Source organism: Uranotaenia lowii, chromosome 3, assembly GCF_029784155.1.
Source record: "Uranotaenia lowii strain MFRU-FL chromosome 3, ASM2978415v1, whole genome shotgun sequence".
Classification (NCBI taxonomy): Eukaryota; Metazoa; Arthropoda; class Insecta; order Diptera; family Culicidae; genus Uranotaenia; species Uranotaenia lowii.
The window spans coordinates 160,888,481-160,912,143 of NC_073693.1; the positions used below are offsets into that span (position 1 = coordinate 160,888,481).

General features: G+C 39.7%; 1 protein-coding gene across 8 annotated transcripts in view; it reads right to left on the minus strand.

The window, feature by feature from the left end:
* The window catches only part of LOC129756171 (protein furry), a 347,173-nt gene that overhangs the window by 121,530 nt on the left and 201,980 nt on the right, over window positions 1–23,663 (minus strand). For all 8 annotated transcript variants that reach the window (XM_055752972.1, XM_055752970.1, XM_055752968.1 and 5 more), the window contains 5 exons: window positions 22,410–22,543; window positions 12,799–12,897; window positions 11,905–12,036; window positions 11,580–11,748; window positions 2,530–2,632 (listed from right to left, as the gene is read on the minus strand). In XM_055752972.1, the coding sequence (XP_055608947.1) occupies window positions 2,530–2,632; window positions 11,580–11,748; window positions 11,905–12,036; window positions 12,799–12,897; window positions 22,410–22,543 (637 nt within the window). The remainder of the gene's footprint in view (window positions 1–2,529; window positions 2,633–11,579; window positions 11,749–11,904; window positions 12,037–12,798; window positions 12,898–22,409; window positions 22,544–23,663) is intronic.

The following is a 23,663-nucleotide window of genomic DNA, read 5'->3' on the forward strand; positions in this document are numbered from 1 at the left end:
TTTCGTTCAGAAGTCCAATTAAAGAACTTATGGAAAACGGACTAACGGACATTTCTGTCAAGTACCTTTTATTCAGCTAAATGTGAACTTTCAATGTACTAAATTAAGTAACTATGCGACTTTTGGTTACTTTGGTATCGCTTTCTCTCCCAGTCTATTTACAGACTCCTACCTATTTTGTTTTAATGTAGGTAAGCAGGGGGAAAGAGGTTTCCAAAAAAAACATGTTTGAATAACTCAAGAACTAATAAAGCCAATGGAACCATACATTTTTTCGAAAACTAATTGTGCAAATGCAGATCAAATCAGAAAGATCACATAAGAAGTATGCCCATTAGACTGAGTCGAATTGGGGTCATTTTTCAATTTCTCTAGCCCGGAGGTCCTAAAAGCTTTGTTTTGGATCAAAACTCAACCATGATTTTTTGCTGAATTTTTTAGTAACGTTTACATGAGTAAATTTGAACTTTTATGTTTGTATGGGAAAATTGTATGGGAGAGTGGGGAATCATGGGCCACTTTTTTTCGTCGTTCCATAACTTCTTTATTATCAAAGATAAAATGAAAATAAAAAATGGTATGGTTTTCTACATTTTCAAGGTATCATAAGGCATTTTTTTTAATTTTTAATAAGTTATTTTCCCCAAATTCTGACTGTTTGAAAAAAAGCAATATTTTTTGGATTTTGAAAAATGGTGGGGAATTGTGGGCCACCAAATCCAAATTGACCAAATATCAAGCAAAGTTTATGAGTTGACCCAAAACTGTGATTTCCTAATTCATTTCGTTATTTTAAAGCAATTTCTGATGATGAAACAAAAAAGAGAGCTGTGTATGATCGCATAGATTCCAAAACCTGGCTCGCGAACGTTTTGGCAAAATTTCTTATATAGGATGGACAAAATATTTTTAATAGCTCTTCATTTGGCATAAGAAAACTTTACAGATAGGAAGAACGTATTTTAAGTTCTGAACGTGTTTAAAAACATAAAAATATAGGTGGTTAAAGATGTGTGGCCCACGATTCCCCACAAGCTATGATTTGCAAATTGGTTGCGTTTGTGTGACTTACTGATATTTCATCAAAAATTCCTTTTCCGCGTGAAAGATCATGACAAAACTAAGATCATAAGCGTATGAGCATATTTTTGTTATGCACTTTAGGTTCCCCATTGATGAAATTAGCGGGTGTTTTTAAAAGTAAATTTTTCTTACTTTTTTTAGCTTGATAAATAAAAGAAGCATATGATGCGTATTTCAGTCAACAACATATAGGAATATATGCTCACGCAAAGCGACGACGATGACAGTTGGTTTGAGATTTTTATCTCAACACACATCTGAGATATTAAAAGTGGCCCACGTTTCCCCATGGCCCACGATACCCCACTCTCCCCTATATTTTGCTCTGAAAAATCAACTTTATTTTTGTTTCTTCTATAAAACCGACTCTAGTAATGGGTTTTGTGCCAATTTATAAATTCTTTAAAGGAAATTGTCAGCTGTAGGATAATAATTGAAGGTCGAGTTTCTAAGTTGACGAAATTGGAAAGTCCAAATTGTTGTTTCAAAAAATTTTAATTAAAAACGGAAGCTATGAAAGATGCAACATGCCATAAAGAATTCAAACTCTGGTTTCCTGCCCCAAGATTCAACTTGGTCGTACAATCTTATACTATACTGACTCTCCAAGCTTGCATTCATTGAAAAAAAAAAACCTCAAGTCGATCCACAACTTTCCAACAATGAAGCAAAGCCAAGCAGCATAGCAGAAAGCAAGCAGCAAGTGTTTCCATTCAACCAGCGACGACCGACCAGCCAGCATTTTAAAATGTCACCAAGGGGGGTTTGTTTTGATATGCTCAGCGAGAAGTTTTAACAACATGCGGTGCTACTGCTGTTGGTGCTGTTATCACTTTAGTTTGGCGCTCAAAGGCTTAAAGCCTTTCACACAGAATGGAAGTGTGTGCGGGAAAATATGCTGCAGTATATTGATGTTATGTTTTCTGTTTTGCTCTTGAAGTGAATTCAAAACATTCATATGTTGTACAGAAAGGAGTGTTTTGCAATTTTATAGAATGGTGAACGTTATTTCTTATACGAATTAGTTAAATTAATCATATTTTTAACCCCCTTCCAAGGAAGTCTCATTCAAAGTCGATACGAAAACTAGCACATATGTACATATATTCCGTTGGTTATCGAAAAATCTAAATTTTTTGTTGACATGTTTTTTTCTTGTAGATCAATACACATTTTCGCAATAACTGATTTTTGTTGATACTACCACTTTTTAATTCCACAATTTTTTTTTCCTGCGGCCAAAGCTCCGGATCGAGTTTCATTTTTTTTTAATAAACATCTCAAATTCTTCGAACCATAATCAATTCAGAGTGCAAAGTATCACAAGTATCAAATGCACCGCAGTAAAAAATAATCATTGATTAAAAAAAAAATAATAATGTTATTTCCTCGCTGAAAGGAAGTGTGGTGCTCTTTTTTCGTTGATTTACAAGGATTTTTACTCACCCGGATTTGATTGGATCCTCGCCGCTGTGGCGTTTGGTGTGGATTGTGCCCTTCTCGACGCCCACGTCGTGAACTTTGGGATCGTTGTTGCCCGAAGCTGGCCCTAGAAGAATTGCATGAAAGAAGAAAAAAAACCAAACGTTAAATCACTATCGGATCAGATTGAACTAAATGGGAATTGGTTGACGGCCAACTATGATTAAAAATGTTGTTAGGTTTCAGGTTGAACATCAGTTTGAGGTTGAACATAGAGCAATTTAAATTACCAGTAATTAAAATCAAAAAGAAAAATATAAGTTTAAGTCAAAAAACGGGGTAGAATAATAATAGAAGGTCGAGTTTTGACATAGTATGATACAAGGGAAGCCCCCAAAATGGTTGTACAATTCGAAGGCACGTGCCGCAAATGTATTGACTGTTGACTGTTGTTTGTCGATTATTCAAATGTAAAAATATTTATTTATTTTGGCCAAATACTTGGAAAAGATGGCCAAATATGTTTGGATGAAACTTTTTTTCACAACGCAGCTGAAACTTAACGTTGTAAACAAAAAAAAAACTTTTACTCGATGTCTTGTTTCTTTATTTGAAATTGAAACTGCTAAAATTTGACTACCCATAGAGATGTCAAATAAATCATAACTAAGGCTAGTACCACTTAAGGGGGGGTAGGGTCTAACACTTTCAAAAAATCGATTTTTTTATTTTTTTATTTTCTTATTGTAAAACATTTCAAGAATGTTGTGTCAAATTTTCAAGTCAATTGAAGCAAAACTGTAGAAGTTATAGGCCTTTATCTCCCCCTATCTAATACTGCAAGAAAGCAAGAGCAGAAACTTCAAACGCGTTTTTCTCGAAAGCACATTTTTAAAGTCCGTGGACATCGTCATTTGAAAACGTCTTATCCGATTCTTTTCAAATTTGGAACATATTTTCTACATATGAAATACCAGACCCCAACGTTTTCCTTTTTTGTTTTTTTTTACTTTGAGGAGATTTTACAGGTGAAAAATGGCGGATTTTTTCGTGAAAAATCGTACTTTTTACTTCAAACAGCCACAAAAATTTCATAAAATTTTTTTTAAGTTAAATAAAAACGTTGGGGTCCAGAAAAATATCTATTAAAAATATTTTGCTCTGATTTTTTGACTTCAGATGATTCTGTGCTGAGATACACTGCCGTAATCTGGCAAACTGACGTATGCGCCAACATTACCGATTTGTGTTTTTTGCAGTTGAACGATAGAAGATACCAAACTCGACCTAATTACATAAAAATATGTTCAGAAATGATAAAAAATACCAACATAACATTATGAAAACAAAATGACGTATGCGCCATTTCTACTCAAAGTGACGTAAGTTTAATAAAAAACATGTTTGGAACGCTTTGATTACGTCTCAAAGTAACAGTGAGGGTGAGGACCATAATAAAAGACTGTCTTTGTCTAATTCTTAAATTCTATGAATTAAAATTACTAGAAAATTGCCAGTGGCAGCTTCAGGACTAATAGAAATGAGGGACAAAACCTTTATACCATTATACTTGTAAAATGATTATTAATTTCAAAAGGTGTCAATGGCTTTGCCTATTCATGAGGAGGTTGGGAAGGGCAGAAGGAGGTTGGTTTGGGTCTTAATTAAGTCCTTGTGTTTCATATGTTTTGCATCATGCATGCATGCATCATGAAAGACGTGTTTTAGTGCGGACTTTCTTCCCAATACTGTCGTTTGTCTTCTGGCATCAAAGGACAGAGTTTCTTAATAATATATTCCTATCTTGACTTTTTGATAGAGTTGATTGAAGACTGAGTGTTGACTTTTGTACTTCCTTCAACTGCGATTGAGTAAACATTTTAACTTTCCAGAATTCTCCTCCAAAACGTGTCTTGTAACTTAAATCGAAACATCTTTGCGTGAATCGGACCTGTTTCACGTCGTACAGTTTCGGGCGAGGTTTCAGTTTGCTCAGAACAGATTGTTTCACCTGAATGCTGGGTTGAAAGAAGTCATTCCACAGAACTCCGTTCTTTCACCCTCCAAGAAGTCTCATTAAGAGTAACGATTCGCGTGGAAAATATTACGTCCTTGAAACGTTCCATTCGCGGAAGTTGGATAACCTATTGAAAAATACGCTTCTTTAGTCCAGACACCTATTCTATTACCGGATTATCCTCAGGCTCACTCTCGGTCAGGCTATACCGTACTCAGCAATAAACTCCATTTCTTTTGGTTCGGATACAGCTCCACGAGCCGCGAATATTTGACTGATTGTGAAAGAAAATATCTGGAAATGGTTTGTCACATGCTACGATGGATGTACGTCATTTGGTCTTGGAAACAGTGAAAAATAATAGCTGTTTCTACAACAAAATGACGTTGGTAACATAACTTCCGTTAATAAACCTTTTTCCACAAATTATGTATTTGGCCATGTTTTGTCATCATTTAAACTCATAGTGTACAGATTTGATTACTGAAATTTACTCGGAGGCTCATTAAAAAAACGTTTTTGCAAAAAGCTTCGTACTGAAAATTTAACTCGCTGGCGCATACGTCAGATTGCCAGATTACGGCAGTACAGTGTCCACCGCAAATCCTGTTTTCTAAAAGGCATCTTCGAAAGTGTTCCGTCACCGGCTCATTTTTCAATATTTTTCTACGAAAAAATTACTAAATGTTCTTTTAACAATGCTTTGTATAATGCAAAAAATTTGAATACATTTGTTTGAACGATAGCTCTAGAAAAAAAATCGTGAAAATGGTGTTTTTTTATACCCGTTAGACCCTACCCCCCCCTTAAAGTCGGGAAGCATAAATTTCCGATTTTTCCATGAGGAAATAACGTAAACAATTGGTAAAAATATGATCTTTCACCTACCTACCTACCCAAGGGTGCAACGCATAGGGTTGAGATAAAGAATCTCCACTGCTGGCGATCCAGAGCTAACATCTTCACTTGCTGCCAGTCAAGGTTTTCTTCAACTGTACTGATTTCAGTGGCTAGACTTGCTCTGCGAAGTATGTAGTTCCACCTCCCCGTGGTGCAGAGTGGAAACATGTCTGCATTATTGCAGATGTCCCTCATGAAGACCCTTGCAAACGAATTCGGACTATGAACATAGAACATCTATTGGAAACCGACTCCATTTGGTGAAGGTGTGATGCTAAACCGTGCCGATGTCACAATGGACCTATACTGGTATACTTACATCGCGACTCGTGGTATCAAATATGAACTCTAATTCTAAAAATATAACGCGAATGGAAGCGAATGAGGCGGAGAAGGACGACTGTCCTAATCCGTTCGTTAGAAGCGGGCTAAGGCGCTCGCCGGTGAGGACGCCTGTAGACCGCGCAGAGAGCGGAGATCCCTTCGCTCAAGTCCAGGAGGCAGTCGAGGAACTCCTAAGCTCCCCGGAGCTTCAGGACCCTGAGACTCCTACTGAACCAGCGGTGGCTATGGCGGGCTACAGTACCTTGTGGATTGTGTTAGAAAGAAGTCTAACATCCACAAGGAGGTCCGGGAGAAACTCGCCAACGTAATGGCGATGTTCGTTAAGGCGAACCGAGCGGTGATGAGCCTACTCACGGCACCGGAGTGCACTTGAAGACGTGGTGAAACCTCTGCGAGCGGATACCATTCGTCCAAAGAAGGTCAGCGTCTGCGTGCAGACGGATAGTGAAAAGGAAACGACAAGAGAAAGAGTGGGTCTCCAGGAGAGACGAGACCAGGAGCCCTGAAAAAACGTGACCGGGATCCTAAGGTCCGACTGGATTCGGGCGAAAAAGAGGTCGAAGGGAAAGGCCAAGTTCCCGAAGCGCCAACTGGGTGGCAGAAGGTTGAGCGCAAAAGGAAAAAGGCCACGAAGGCCAAAGTCAAACCCAAGCCCAACACCAAACCCAACCGGGTCAGGGACAAGAGGGAGGCGTTGATGGTGAAGGCACTGGAAGGTACCTAAGCCAATGTCTCCCGCGAGATGAAGACAAGGGATAGGCTGGTGGGCCTAGATGGGGATGTCAGGAGAATCCGCCGGACACGTCCCGGCGAGATGATCCTCGAACTCAGACGTGGCTCAACGGTGAAAGCGCGGAGTACAGTGCGCTTACCCAGGAGATAGTTGGCGAAGCTGCTGAAATCTGAGCCCTGAGTACCACGGTTACCGTCAGGGTTAAAAACCTCGACGAGATAGCCACGGATGTTCAGGTTAAGGATGCGCTAAAGGATCTGTGTAAGATCGATACATGGCCTGGTATTGTGGAACATCGTTTACGACGAACTGCTGAGACTGAGTCTCCCCACGTAAGTGAGACTTGTGGGATTCGCCGATGACGTCGTTCTCCTGGCATCGGGCCCATTAACTGAAGAGGTCCAGCTACTCGCCAGAGTAGCGATTCAGAAGGTGGAAAGTTGCATACGCTCCAAGAGCTGGTTCTGATCACCAACTCAATTTCAGTACAATCAGGGACGATGCGCAATCGAATCCAAGCGTGCGATCAAGCTGCAGCAGAAGTAGGGTTCTGGCGAGTTTGACCTCGTCCATTTTGCGGTGCGGAGCGGCAGCCTGGAAGGCAGCCTTGAGCAGGCATTGTAATCTGCAAAAGCTCTGCAGTGTGCAGCGGCTGATGAACCTACGAGTAATCAGCGCATACCGAACGGTGTCCTCTGTAGCTGCTGATGTTGTGGCGGGGGTCATGCCCAACTCGGTCTTGCTAGAAGAAGATACCTTCTGCTACGAGCACAGGCACATGCCCGATGTGCGGAAGCATTCTGGAGAAGCCTCGATGTCCAGCTGGCAGCACCAGTGGGACAACTCGGATCGTGGCCGATGGACACATCGCTTTATCCCTTAAGTCGGATCCTGGATGGACTGGAGACACGGATAGGTGGATTTCTGCATGACACAGTTCTTGACTGGTCACGGATGCTTCATGCAGTACCACTATCGATTCGGACACGTGGCCTCGCCATTCTACCCAACCTGCGGTGACACAGTAGAGACACCAGAGCACGTAGTGTTCAACTGTCCGAGGATCGAAGGGGTACGCGTTAACATGATTGCCGCCTGCGATCCAGACACAACAGCCGACAACATCGTGCGGAGGAGTTGTGAGGATGCCAATACTTGGCGTGCGGTCAGTGATGGGTTCACCCGGATCATGACTGCCCTGCAGCACCAGTCCGCGAACGGTGTAGGGTGACTCCTTCGTCGGGGGGCATCTGAGTAGTGTGCATCCGATCCTGGGAGTAAAGCATACAAAGATAAGACTAACTTCTGCGAATGCCGAGCTGCCTGGTACGTCGCGCGTCTGTGTGTAGGATACCTCCAACGTTACCGTCGCGGAGTATTCGAGTCGAACGCGCCCTCTGCGACGGAGGTTGTAGGCATAAAACATGACCTAGGGGGAGGAGTATTTACGTCGCGGAGTACTCCGGGTAGAGTGGTCGCACGTCGCCGTCGGATGAGCCACTCGAGTCGGGTAGGATGACATCACCGTCGGGATTCATCTGACTCACAAGCGTTGAAGACCCGTACGTGTGCTGTGACAGGCGCGATTCCACGATAAGCTGCTCTCGATTCGGCACACGGCGGGGAAAAGGCCTAGGGTTGCCAGCCCCAAAGTTGCAAGCCAAAGAATGGAGGAAGACCGAACCACGGTCGGAGTAGAATGCCCTTTCGACGAGGGGCATTCGAGTAGTGTGCGTTTCATCCTAGCAGTAAAGCATACAAAGATAAGACTCTACCTTCTGCATATGCCGAGCTGTTAGGATACCTCCACAGCCACAGGGTATCCAAATAGAAGCGCTCCCTACGCCGGAAGCTGCGGGAATAAGACTTTACCTTCTTCGCAGTCGAATTCGTAAGGGAATACTAGTCACGCCGCGGAATACTCTCGGATAGAGTGACTTCACCTCATCGGCGGGTGAGTCACTCGAGTCGGCGTAGGATAGCGTCTTCGCCGCGAATCATTCGAGTAGTTTCGTAAAGCCCCGGACGGGTGCTGTGACAGGCGCGTATCCAGGATAAGCTGCTCTCGATTCGGTACACAAACGGGCAAAGAGGAGAGGGCTTCGAGCCAAACCAAGCGGAGCCAAGATCTCGAGTCGTTAGAGGCTACAGTCATACTCAACGATGCCACATTTTGATCTGTATCATCAGTGTATCTCTTTATGTTACATTGTGACTCTTATGGGTGAGAATAAGACACACTTACGATGTAGATTTTTTGTGGTATCGCTGGTCATACCCTGAATCCAGTCGGCCGGGAATGTTACAGTATCCCAGACGTCAGCGAAAAGACGGTGCAACATTTGTGCTGACAAGGCAGGGTCGGCTTTCAGCATTTAAGCAGGGATGCAGGAATTTCACGTCTTTGATTGCAGCTTCAATTTCAGCCAGCGATGGCGCTTTCGAGTTACTGTTGGCGCTTCGAGTTCTGTTGGCCATCGCTATTCGTAACTCGGGAGAGTTGTTTGAAGCGCTCAGTCCATCGTTTGAGCTGATCTGCTCGATCGGTCAATAAATGACCTGTTCGGTCTTTTAGCGGCATTCTAGCATTAGTCCTTGCACCACTAAGGCGACGATAAATGTCATAAAGTAATTGGATATCTTCATTTGCGGCGACTCTTTCATCCTCTCCGGCTAGGAAGTTTGTCCAGGCTCTCTTGTCTAGTCTACAAGCTCGTTTAACAGCCTTTTCAAGTTCCGCATATTGTAAGAGGGCGGCTACTTTGGCTGACCCGGTACATGCCTACTCAATTCCGACTTTCGCCTTTCTCCGATCATCAACCATCCTCCAGGTTTCATCCGACATCCATTCACTTCTTTTTCCACAAACTTCACCGAGAGTACCATAGCTTGTCGTGATAAAGGCATTCTTGATTCTACATCACTGTTCTCCGACTGTTAGTATATATGTATCATATATGTAGGGTGAGTGCTCCTACTTTGGACCTAGAGCCTACTTTAGTCCTAAAATGCCGAAAATCGGATAAAACTCATTTGGTTTGCATATATTCAAGACACTCCAATGCAAATAATGATCTCTTATTCTTCCCTTATCCTATAATACCGCTTTTAGCCATATAAGATAATTCCAATAAACTTTTCAACGTTTTTAAAAAATTACTTCCTTTTTGGTGGTAAAAAAGGCAACTCAATTAGAGGGAAGTAATTCGAAAAATCAGAGAAATTAAGAATAAATCACATTATTTAACATGCCAAGCCTAATTTTATAGAAAAACTACCATTGCTGTGATGAATATGAACTATACTATCTATTTTTCCTCAAATAATAGAAAATCATAGGAAACCCCGGAAAATAGGTAATAGGTCCAAACATAGGACACTTTCGGCCATGATGTTCCATTTTTAGACCTGACATCAGTTTTTTCAATACAAACCAATCATTAAAGTGCAAGTGTTCATGAGGGCATAATTAAGGACCTCTATTGAACATTTCGAACATATTTTGTTAGCTTTAGGTAAATAAACAACAAGTGAACACAAAACACCTTCTTACTATTATGCTGCTGAGAAATGTGATAATGAGGAAAAAGCTTGAGATATTCATGGCAGAAATTCAGGGGTTTATTTGAATTGTAAAAAATCCAAAGTATTAGTTCGTGGTATTTTTTTAATCAAAATAAAATATTTCATTGATTTCTTGATGTTTTTTGAAAAATATATCTTTTTACTGGCATTTTAGATCTAGGTCCAATAAGGGGTACAAGTCTAGTGCCAATGCAGGAACAGTAGGTTCAAAGTAGGAAATTTTGATCATCCATATCTTTGTAAACCTATTAAAAACGGCAAAACCAAGGATGAAAATTCTCATTGAAACTTGAGGCTAGCACCATGAACTATGATTGGGTTTCCTAAAAACCACAAAACAATCGTCCATGTATGAGAAAAACATGGGTTTATAAAAACCACCGCTTAAAGGGTCCAAAGTAGGGCAACTAACCCTAAATATCGTTTGTTTATAAAAATGTGAATGATTTTCCGGAAAAATTAACATAGTTTTTAAAGTTCAACCGTTTTCTTAGTAGCTTTATAATTGATTTAAGCTCGTGATTTTCAATAGTTTTTGTGGGCAAGTTTAAAAAAAAACCTTTTTTTAGAGATCTGCAGAACCAGCTGAGTTTTAAATTACAGAAATATTCCGTTCAAATGAACCATTCGTCAAAAACTAGGAGGAACAACATTGCCCAAACTATTTTTTCTCCTTAGTCTAGTCAGGATTGTCCATTCTATCGAAACGTGTTATTGAGTACCATCATATATCCTTCCGTCCTGGGACGAGAACAACAAGCTGAGATTTTCCAAAAGGACCCATAAGGCAACAACTCTTGTAATGTGTAGCAATGTGTACCGGAATCATCAGAAAGATTCATTCACAAATCAAAACAAACACTCAATTAGTGATAGGAAAGACATGTTTGAAAACTATTCTGGGAAATCGATATCATTCTGAGTACAGAGTCTCTAGTGCATAGCATCCTAACGAGATTTCTCGTCGTCTGTTTCGGAACTAGAAGATTAAAACAATCGAGTGGAGGTCTATTGAACGGGCAAGTTGTTTTTTGTTGAACAGAATAATATTTAGTTACATACAGAGGTACCAACTAAAATCTGATGGACACATGTGTGAGCTGTCCTTCATGTAAGAATAAATAATGGACTGCCATCCATCATTCTATTGAAAATGATTGAAGCCACCCTTCATTCAGTACGTCAACAATGAAGGGTTGAATTTATTTCGAAATTGTTATTGGTGTTGCTGATGATATTTTCAGACTGTCAATATTTCAGGAATGGTCAACACAAACTTCATAATTCATAAGAATTTGTGGGAATAGATAAAAAAAGACAATTTAAATTTTTACCGCAGATTAAAAAATAGAGGGTTTAACAAAAAGGTTTGATTTTTCTTCAAAATCGATTGAATATTTTAATGGAAACCCAAATACAGCTTTCTATTGAAATTAAGCACCAAACCTAGAAAAAAAAACCTCTTAAACGAAGTGTTAGCGCTAATCAACTTACCATCCGAATGGCTGGACGCTTTCCGCATACTCGTTAGCCGATAGAATGGCGGAGTTTCGGTGCGCTCAATTAAGCAGTTCAGCGTTTCCACCGTTTGCAGCTCGCTCATCAGCTCGTCCAGGAGTCGATTGGTGCAAGATCTGGCCAGGTAGAGGGCCACTCTTTTGGCCTACGGCATCGGAGAGACCATATCATCAGAAGAGGACGAATTTGAATCGCATAAAAAAAAGAAAGTGCAAAATGCAGGCAATTAATTTCCATGCTTAAATGGGCAAGAATTCAATAACCACTCAATTGATGAAAAAAATCCATAAATTCAACTCACGTAGGCAAGCAGCTCATTCGGGGCCATTCCGGATATGATTAGCAGGTATCGGAGAATCACTTTGAGGTTGTTGGGCCAGAACTGACACAGGGTTCCCCAAAGCTCCTCGATGTAGGGATGCGAATCGGCGAACTGAAAAAAGCAGAAAGAAAATTGTATCAATTTAATTGATATCAACCACAGGAGAGTACGCAATTAATCCTAATTATAAAAAAAAACAGATTTAAAACGAAATTGTGAATTCATCATATTACATATTTCGTGGAATTTCTTATTTAAGTAAACCTATTAGTTTGAAAACTTCACAAACATTGATGATTACTGAAAAACCAAATTCATTTGAATTTTACATATCGTTTTCCAGTTTTTATTCAAGAAGAAACCTAAACTGAGGAATGTTATAATTAGACTTCATTTATCTGAACTTTCACGAAAACCTCTTAACGCAGTTTCAATAACGTACCCAATTATTTTATTCCAAATAATCTCTGTTCCTTATACATACTTAGAACTCAGAGCTATCGATGAGAGCGAAACCTTCAAATAACACTCGGGAAAAAAAACCTGAATTCTTCGGGATTTTATAATCGGCAGCTCTCCTCCTAGTGGTTGTAAATTTCAAAGTTTTCACCATGGCTGACATAATTCAAATTTTTTCCCTACCTTGCTACATTTTCTAAGAAAAACTATTCCAACCAATCCTTTTGAACTGCTTCCCAACTATTTAGCTTCTCTCTAGGTAATTTTTCTAATCGACTTTCCTTTTCGAACATGCACTTGGAATACTTTGAAAAATTCCCTCGTTCCACCCTCGCAACATCCAACTAACAGAAACTTTTCCAAGGACCTGTCAATAGATTGGCCATAGCCACACGCTCAGTTTTAAAAGCTTACCTTTGCCGTGATATAGAACAAGTTGTTCAGAATCATTTCGGTCGCCTCGGTGGAACCGGATCCCTCGCGACGTCCACGTGCCCCCGAGTCCGGATAGTACTGTAAAGAGGAGAAAATAAATAAAATCAGTAGCTGTTGGTTTAAAAGACAAGCACATGTATATCAAGTTAATGTTGCCTGCGGCTATTTATAACTAAAAGACGCTTCAGATGATTTACTTTAGACAACAAAATATACAAACTTCATTCCTTTATTTTTTTCAGAAACAGGAAGAAATTAAAGACTTTAATTTAGTATTAATTCTTCTTCATTCTTTAGGTTTGGATCATCGTAAAACGAATAAAACATCGTCGGATGATCTCGGATCTTATTTGTTTGTATTTTGCTACACCCATAGCAGAGGTTGCAAAAATCCAATGCCAATTTAGCAAATCTCTTTGCCGAAAATGAGCTGAAAAGTATACTGCACCAAAATAGTATGATTGGAAAAGCACTACTGGCTCGAGCTCTCAAATTATGCATGACCACTACATTCAAGTGAAACAAGAAAAACATTTTATGGGACAATGTTCCGAAAATCAGTCATTTTCACTGAGCCATGCTTGACTACATTCAGAGCCAAAAAATCAAAGCAGTCAAATTTTCCTTCTTCAACCAAATCATACAAACAACCATGCATGACAACGACGCTTCTGTATTTGAAACACTTTTGCGATACATGATGTGGTAAAGAAGGACGTAGTCTATCAGCTATCGAACGTCTGATTTTCTTCCTTGACGACTTTCAACCTTTACGATCATTAATGATATGTTTCAGTTTTTAGCGATCTATGTAAGCAATCAGATGACTAGGTAACCGCAATAAACTCTCCAGCATGTGCTACGGCTTTTTGAACATGTGGTTCTGGTATTTCTTCAGATTTTTCCTTCAGAAACATTCATGATCGTCTATCAATAACGAACATTATCAACAATGATGCGAGGATAGACATTCGGGAATGATTGAGGAAGCGACGTTCAAAATGTATCACCAAGTATGTCGATCACCGTCGATAAGCCACGTGACGAATAGCAACGGTAGCCTCCGATGGGGTATGGTGTATTTTCTTGAATCAAGTTATAGTGTTTTCGTTTATTGGCAGTGGCAACCTAGTTACCCACGAGTTTTGCCCTAATTGCTGTTATTATGTTCGGTTATTAATTCAGAAGTCCACTAGTTTTGCCCGAGTTTTGAACCTCAAGCAGGCGGTTGCACCCCGTAAAAGTTGTCAGTGTTGGGGGTAAACAAAAGGGTGAGTATAGCAACCATATATTTGCATCGTCGCGGGTAACGATTCTGTTCGTTTATTCCGAAAAAGTTTTGCCCCGCGCTAGTGGAGAAAAACGAAAACGGCATTAGTGTTGATTTTCGACATATATTGAATTCAACTTTTACCACGTGCGTATCACAGCACTCGGAGATATCAGTATTCTAGCTAGAAACCAACCCTGATTGCTTTTCTTGAGCGATTTCCCAAACATTGTTGTGGGATACTTCATCCCAAGGAAAAAATATTGAGAATCGAACTCACTGCAACATCTCATCTCGGCTTGCCAGTGCGATATCTTACCCAGTGCAACAGCTGCGTCGGTTAGCAAACGAAAGTTTATTGTCATAGTCTTTCTGCCACCGCTGATTTTGCCATCTTACTTAATGATCACGCGCCGATCCTCCGGTGCATAGGGCCGTGGTAAAAGACCTCCACTGTTGACGATCCGGAGCCAGCGTCTTCACCTGGTCCCAGTCAAGATTCTCGTCGACAGTTCGGATTTCAGCGGCTAGGGTTCGCCGCCACGAATTTCTGGGTCTGCCTCTTCTTCGATGACCTTCTGGATTCCAATCTAGCGCCTCTCTGCAAATCTCGTTTTCATCTCTTCGCAGCGTGTGCCCAATCCATCTCCACTTACGTTCCCGAATCTCGATTTCTAGCGCCTTTTGATGACACCGGCGATGTAGTTCCTCATTCGAGATCCAGTTGCCAGGCCACCAAGCGCGGATGATATTCCGCAGGCAGCGGTTTACAAATACTTGCAGTTTTCGCGTCGTTACCGCATATGTGCACCAAGTTTCGCACCCGTACAGCAATACGGATTTGACGTTTGAGTTGAAGATTCAGATTTTTGTTCGTAGAGAGATCTGGCGTGACCGCCAGATGTTTCGGAGACTCGCAAACGCAAATCGGGCCTTTCTGATCCGTGTAAATTTTGCCATCGGTTGGAAACAAAGAATGTTTTTGTTATCTAATGCCGGTATACATACACATACAACAATCGATACATCATTCGACAATATCCTTGCTGGCTGATGGTTTCCATCCTGCTTTGTCTTGTGATAGGATATGGGATATGTTTTATTTGGTTTCTTTCAGACATATGCAACGCGGTTGCACTGCACTGTGGTCCAAAAGGGCTAAAAGTGGCGTTTTTCGTAGCGCCTCTGTCTTTTATCTTATCTCTTAAGTGTCTTCAGAACATTTGCTTCTTCAAACATGCTTCATAATTTGAAAGCATCAAAAGTTAGTAAAAGTCCAGTATGAAAAAATTGACAATTCTAACTATTTTATTTCAATAGATTGAGCTTTATGTTATACTACAAAATTGTAGAATACGTAAAAATATGAAACTTTGTTGAATACATCAAAACTGTATCTCTTTTCAGATCAGAGTTATAAAGGTTTTCTTTTGAAAGTTATTTAAAAGTTAGTTTTTAAACTTAACTATAGTTAGATGAGAATGTATATGAATAAGATGCTCTGAACATTTGTTGGGGCATTCAAATCACACGTTTTGCACAAGATTTCAACATTCTACGACGTTTCCTAACCAACTTATTGCAACTTTAAGTTTTATTTTTACTCAACTTCACGAGCGTTTATTGCAAAAACGTGCAAGTGAATTTTCAAAACTAATAAACCACATTGAAGCTTGATCTAAGTGCAACAATTTGGTGTTGTTGTCATTTGTCTCCACGCGCTCATATTTGAACACAACAAGCATTTATTTGATATGTTTTACGTGTTTCCATACAAAAAGTATTTTCAACTGCCTGCTGCCTTCGTTCTGCGGCTACGCAGATAGCCTGGAAATCAATTTTTCCATTTTTTGTATGGAAACACGTAAAACATATCAAATATATGCTTGTTGTGTTCAAATATGAGCGCGTGGAGACAAATGACAACAACGCCAATTTTTTGCACTCAGTTCAAGCTTCAATGTGGTTTATTAGTTTTGAAAATTCACTTGCACGTTTTTGCAATAAACGCTCGTGAAGTTGAGTAAAAATAAAACTTAAAGTTGCAATAAGTTGGTTAGGAAACGTCGTAGAATGTTGAAATATTGTGCAAAACGTGTGAATTGAATGCCCAAATGTTCAGAGCATCTTATTCATGGACATTCTCATCTAACTATAGTTATGTTTAAAAACTAACTTTTAAATAACTTTCAAAAGAAAACCTTTATAACTCTGCTCTGAAAAGAGATACAGTTTTGATGTATTCAACAAAGTTTCATATTTTTTTACGTATTCTACAACTTTGTAGTATAACATAAAGCTCAATCTATTGGAATAAACAAGTTAGAATTTTCATTTTTTTTTTATAGAAGGCTTTTACCAACTTTTGATGCTTTCAAGTTATGAAGCATGTTTGAAGAAGCAAATGTTCTGAAGACACTTAAGAGATAAGATAAAAGATAAAGGCGCTACGAAAAAAGTTCCACTTTTAGCCCTTTTGGACCACTGTGCACTGGGAGGACAATGCCAGTTGCCGAAAAGCTTGTAGAAAGCTTGTTAATTCCGTTAATTGTTGTCCGGCGTAGAATCTCATACCGATAATTCCACTTTCAAGGAAGTTCATTATTTAGAGTCTGATTTTTGGGTGTACTTTTGGTTTAAGTTTTAAGATAAGGATTTGGAGAAATTGTGATTTCAACCGTAGAAAAGGCATGAAGTTTTTTTTATTGAGCAGGTTGGTTATAAGGTATGTTTTAACTGAACGTTGGCTCTGTTGGTTGTGTGTGGTTGTGTGTCCTGGAAGAGCGACGCGACGCGACACGACGCGACGCAACGCAACCGACGATTCTTACGTCACAATACAGCGTCAAGAAACATAGCAACCAAAAGTTTGTTTTGATTCGATGCTTTCGCGGATGTCGAAATTTTCGGTCGTGATTTAATTGGTTTTTTTTGGAATTCTTCTATTTCTGGAGGAATCCTTCTGACAAGCAAAATACAATCGTCCCGTTGCCGGTATTTTTGTTGTGACGGTATCGCAGCCACGGGCAGAGCACCTTAACAAGGTTTGTAGAATAATCACCTGCCAGCGCAGATGCCTTCAACCAATGATACTTTTCTTGATGGTCAGTCACAAATTCAATCCTCCTGCTGGCAGTGGATCGACAGACTCCACATCGGTCACAGTCGCTCAAGAACGTTTGTAAAGGGATAGTGTGATTGTACCGAAGGCACAATCTACCATATTCTACCATAAAAAATCATATCTGCGATGCTTTGTTTTTAAATTTTTATCATAACAGAACGATTGCCGAAAAGGATTAGATGCCTGAAAACTTCAATAAAAATTGTTATAATACAGCATCCACTGAAAAAGGTTTTTTTCAATTATGAGGATAAAACTCGGAACAAAAAAAAAAATAACGTTTGATTTTATTTTTGAGAAACGATTGGAATTAAAAAATCCGAATCATTATGATTAATGGCCGAGTCCGATAAAGGAAGAACAGAAGACAATGGACGATTTTTATGGTTTTAGCTCAAACTTTAACTTACACATTAGAACGAAACGTTAAGAAAAAAAAAAACGAAACGTATGAATATTTTAATTAAAAAGAAAACTTGAGGATATCATTTCCTTTCCTTTCCTTTTTCCTGATTGCTTTTCCAATTGATTTGAAGTTCCCTCATAGTTGCTAAAATTTGTTAGAGAGAAATTCCTGGGATTCTTCTATGTTTCTGTCGGTTTCAATTAAGCTATCAACAACTGAGCGGGTTTTAAATAATTCTTCGCGAACTTTACTTCGGACAGACGATTGATCTTCTTTAATTGCTCGCTATTGCTATTTTTTCATCTTCCATTCTTCAATATTCACCCTCTATGCGAAAACTTTTGGACGGAGGTGTAAAATCAAAACACTCGATTGTGTCAGATACCGGGAATGATCACGGAGAGAAGCAATGAGGAGCAGGGGTGTCAGGTGTCCTGATTTTTCAGGATTTGTCCTGATTTTCGAGAGGCCGTCCTGATTTTCAAAAACGCTTTGATTGTCCTGATTTTTTTTTTAAATAACCCTTAAAATATCCTGATTTGTCCTGATTTTTGAAAAATATCAAAATCATAACTAATTTTATTGTTAAATGATGAGGACATAAAAAAAATCTTCAATAAACCAGTTTAACTAGTTTAACCAAAGATAATTTTCGGTTCAAATGATATTTATATGTTGTTTTTAGATATAAATTGCAGACCAGCCAAGGTTATTCTCGCTTCAGTTGCATAATTCGAGTCGTCTTCAGTGCCTATATTTTGCCTTTGCAGTTTGCAATTTAAGTAGAATTGCATATTATTTTCACCAATTTAGTGGTGTCCTGAAAAATCCTGATTTTTTCCTTCGCGATGTCCTGATTTTTTGACAAAACGACCTGGCACCTCTGGTTAAGAGTGATAAGCAGGTCCACACTAGGAGACGGTTCGTCTCGAGACGGTCTCAGCGTCTCCCATTTTCTTCGGGAGACACTGAGACCGTCTCAAGTTTCCATTAACAACAACAGACAACAAAGTTCGTCTCATAACAAAAATCGCAGTTCATGTTGCCTAGTGTGGACCAGGCTATAGACTGATGGCATCAGATAGTTGTTGATGATGAAATAACAGGCGGAAACAGAAATATGTTTCGGGTATACTGCACCAAAATCCGGCTACGAGATCCAGTGTACAATCCTTCCTAGGTGCTCCCGGTGGACGATGGATCTCAGATCCTTAAAATGCGATGCGAACAACCAACGTAACTCTAAGTCAGTTTTTCAACCGTAAAGGGGCTTTTACTAGCAGAGCGATGATGGATCAAAACAACCTATGAGAACGTGAGACGGGAAAGCTAAGATTTTTGTAATTTTAGTTCCACGGACTTTGTGGTAGAAAAATATATTTAAGTTTAAGTTTATTATTCGGAATAAAGGTAGCCTCACAGTTACAACTGTTGTACAAGATCACGGATAATATTGAGATGAGATTACAGAACAACTCAACGAACAGCGCACCCGATTGACGCTTGTTTTCTCGCGGTCCCGAATTTCGCTAAAAATTAGCCAACTTAGAAAATTTTAAATATCTTTACCGGTGAAATAGTGCTTTCTTCCAATAGATATTTCGATCAGAGGTGTTTTTTCCCCGAACACTTTCGCTATAAGTCGGTTTTTATTTATTTTCGGTTCAATAAAAAAAAAAAGTGAAAATTTTGGACTTGGCCGCCTGCGCTTCGTTAAGTTTTTTTTATGTGTTTGTGAACTAACTGTTGGATAGAGTGGACAATTTCACCAACTCCATGAGCTGCATTCCCTGGCACAATCAAGGGAGATAGGAAAGATGTTTATAATTACCGAGGAATTTCAGCTCTGTATGCTATAGCTAAACTTTTTGAATTGGTGGTTTTAAATCCCATTTTCATGTTCTGCAAGCACAACCTCTCCATCGACCAGCATGGATTCATGCCTCAACGCTCAACTACAACCAACTTACTAACCTTAACTTCGTTTGTGCATGAAAGTTTTGCGAAGAAATCCCAAACTGATGCCATCTCTACCGATCTGTTTGCCGCATTCGACAAGGTGAACCATGCCATCGAAAAGCTCGCGCGTTTAGGATTTTGTGGATATCTTATTGGCTGGTTCCGCAGTTACCATACTGGACGTAAATTGACAGTTCGTACGGGTAACTATTTTTCCAGGCAGTTCTCAGCTTCATCAGGCGTGCCTCAGGGAAGTCATTTAGGGCAGTTAGTAATCCTAATCTATTTCAATGACGTGCTGCAACTCCTCGATGGACCAAAATTGGCGTATGCCGACGACTTAAAACTGTACTACAGAACCTGCAGAACTTGCAGAACCAGTTTAACCTCTTTGCCTCCTGGTGTGATGCCAATAGCCTACTTTTAAACCGTAGTAAATGTGTAGTAATATCATTTTCCCGCAAACGACGCCCGTTCTCAGCCGTTTACTTCCTTGGAAACGATGCAATCTCTCGAGCTCAACACGTGAAAGATCTTGGTGTGATCCTCGACGCGTTAACAAAGCCTCCAGAAGCCTGGGTCTTCTTTTCCGCATGACGAAGGACTTCAAGGACATCTACTGCCTGAAGAGTCTTTACTGCAGTCTGGTTCGAACGATCCTCGAATATGCTTCTGCGAATTGGTGCCCATATTATCAAAACGGTTCTGATCGCATCGAAGCTATCCAACGACGTTTTTTGAGGTATGCCCTTCGACACTTAAAATAGCAAGACCCTTTTCGACTTCCCAGCTACGAAAGCCGCTGCCGCCTGATCGACATCGACACGCTGCAAGCCCGCAGGACCGCCACTCGTGCGTCTTTCGTCGCTGATCTGCTTCCATCAAGAATCGACTCTCCCGCCTTTTGGAAGTTCTTCCACTTAGCGTCCGACCTCGTGGTTTGAGGAATCGGGATCTTCAGCTCTTCGTTCCTGTTAGACTAAACAATTACGGCACAGAAAACAGACGTACAAGCTCGAACAAAAAACCTTCAAAAAAGTGTGTAAAATTTCAAATGCTATCACCAAAAAAAATACGTTAGAAACTGACTGCAAACAGTGCCATCTATTGCGCCGTTCAAGAGTTACAAATTAACTTTAAAGTGCCCAGTTTTCGAAAAGGCGTAATCGTAGCCAAAAAACAAAAATTAGTTCAAAAAGGGTGTTGGGATTTTTACACAAGTTTCGTGGGCTAGCTTGTACGTCTGTTCTCTGTGATTACGGGGCCAACTCTGCAATAATTGGCGTCATCAAGACTTTTAACCGCTTCTCAGAGCATTTTAATTTTGACGTTCCGAAGGTTGTATTCCGAAGAAGAATTTTTAGTGTTTAAGTTCAATGTAGATTTATATTTGTAGTTAGTCTCTTGATTTTTAAATATCATTTGAATCAATATATGATCTGTTGATTTAGTAATAATAAATAAATTAATCAGTTCATCCGATTCTGAAGAAATCAATTTTGATGTTGCCAAGTTAAAAGAAGAGCTCGTTTCCCTTGGTGTGAAATACGGAAAGCAACTCAGCCAAATACAAAACCTAATTCGTGATACCGAAAGAAATGAAGACCGCCGAAAGGTGCAGTGCAAGCTACTCGAAAATCTAGGGCAAAAGCTCGAAATAATTGAATCAGCCGTAAAACTTGCAGACGCAAACTCTCGCAGTGTTAATAGTGCCAAAATAGCTATCAACAAAATACCCTCCAAACATGGGGAAAATATCAAGACTATAGTGCTTATAATTACAACTAAGAGAGGCTTGCAACATTATGGAAATCGATGAACTAGAGTCAACAAGATTAATTTTCTAGCACTGTCGTACCTATCATCTATTTAAGATTCGAATCTAAAATTAAATCTTATTTTTACAGGAGCCTTCTATTTTGAAAGCTTTTTTATTGACTTTGTATAGACACTAGTCAAAGAAATAATAAATAGACACATAAACAGAACGGATGAAAAAAAAATCTGCATTCAAGAGTATCTCTCCGCAAATGATAGCCCACTAGCTCCCACTAGTTAGTTGATAGTCCATAGAAGAAAGTGGGTATCCACCTAATTATTTTCTGTAAATTTACCGCGCATTTTTACACACCCACTTTATCGCCGTTTTTATTCGCAGCCAACAGTTCCCTTTACATTACCTTGGGGAGCTAGCAAAAAAAAACCTTCCGCCCATTTCCACACATCGCAGGCAGCCTTTACTTGACTACGACGACGGAAGTTTTACAGGGGACTGCAGCACTTGTGGTTCGAAAACCTGCTATTTGCCGGTGCACTTCCGGTAGATATGATGCACTCACTATATATTTTCCTCACCTTTCCGACATTTTTCATCTTCCGTTCTGGAGTAGAGTGCGGTTGTTTGTTTATCGTCCTCGAGCCACATTCAAATAGTGTCGCTGTCAGTTTGACCTGGCAACTTTAAAGGTTGAAAAAAAATAATTTTTTTTTGGGTTTGAATTAGAACCCGTGTGTGAACGAACCACACCTTTTTGTATTTGAGCATCTATAAGCCCCGATTTATGAAAAAGCTTTACTCAGAAAGCATCTTTTGTCAGGTTCAGTTTTTTTTCGTTGAAATTGCCATTTAGCTGCATTTGTTTGAATTTCCAATTGTAACGCAAAACAGCTTGAAGGTTCACGCAAAAAAAAACACCAAAAATTATAAAGGACTCCTCACAAGCAGCCTAGAAACTGAGCCCAGACCCCAAAGGTGCGGCTTTTTCAATAATAATTCTTCCAAGATATACCATTTTCCGGTCTGCTTTTCGTCTCATAATTTAACGACTTACCATGATGTAGGAGAGCGGAGTCGCCGGGGGAACGCTGGAAGCAACCAATTCGACATTTTCCAACCACGGCAGCAGACACTGGAGCAGCAGAGCTCGAACCTCGGAACGGGCCGTTTGGAACCGGTGTGTTATCTCTGGAAGAGGAAATAAAAAGAGAAAAACGACGTGAAAAAACAAAACCTCAGCCGACAAAAAAATAAGAAGGAAAACAGCGTGAAAAACTCCCAATGTAAAAAATGTATATTCCAATGAATACATGACATTGTACTTGGATGATTTCCATTTGAGGGGAGAAAATGTGGGCCGCAAATTGTAAACGACAATTTTTCACACTTCATGCGGCGGCATCTTCCAAGGTGCTTCTCTGTAGAGCAGAAAACGTCACATTTGAAGACGGGGATTTTTGTTCAGTTTGAAAGTTTTGCCTTCTGCAAAAAACACAAAATTCCTCTTCAAATTTATAATTCCAACTAGCTGATCCCGTACGAACTTCGTTTCGCAAGCAATTATAAAAATGTGATAAAATTATGATGTTTTTCAAACAAAGTAAAATATTCTCTACACTGAACAAAAAATACCTTTTCAGTACCAGAGTACTTACTGAAAAGTTGGAAAACCACCTCCATTAACAACGTATCTGTTTCTTTCCGTTGCATCCGTTGTATCCGAAATTGAATACCCAAAATTCTCAATAAATAACTGCCCAAACTCATTGATATGCATGAAATTTTAACTCAAAATTCCACAATACGGATCAATTCGTCTCACCTCAAAAAACCCCGTGCATTAATTTTTACATCCATTTAATCACTCGTATCTTAAAACCACAAGTGAATATGGACGACCCCTTTTGCAGACCTTTTACACCAATATTGCCGACCCCTGCCCCGATATAGGATAAAAGGAATCAATTGTTTGTCCTTAAATCCCCCGTGTGCTAATTTCCATCTCAATCCGGTGTATGATAACGTAAATATTGCAAAAAAAAAAACAGTAAACAGGTAATATGGACGACCCCTTTGACCGACTCCGACTTACAAAATTTGATACCTGAAATCGAATGCCAGGCTTTCCAAACCCACGTACGTGAATTTTCATTGCAACCCAATGTACAATAACGTCAGTATCACAAAAAACAGTGAACAGGTAATATGGACGGCCCTTTTCTCGGATCTCTTACACCAAATTTGATACCTGAAATAGATTATCCATCCCTGAAAACTTCCGTGTGCCAATTTTCATCTTAATCTGATG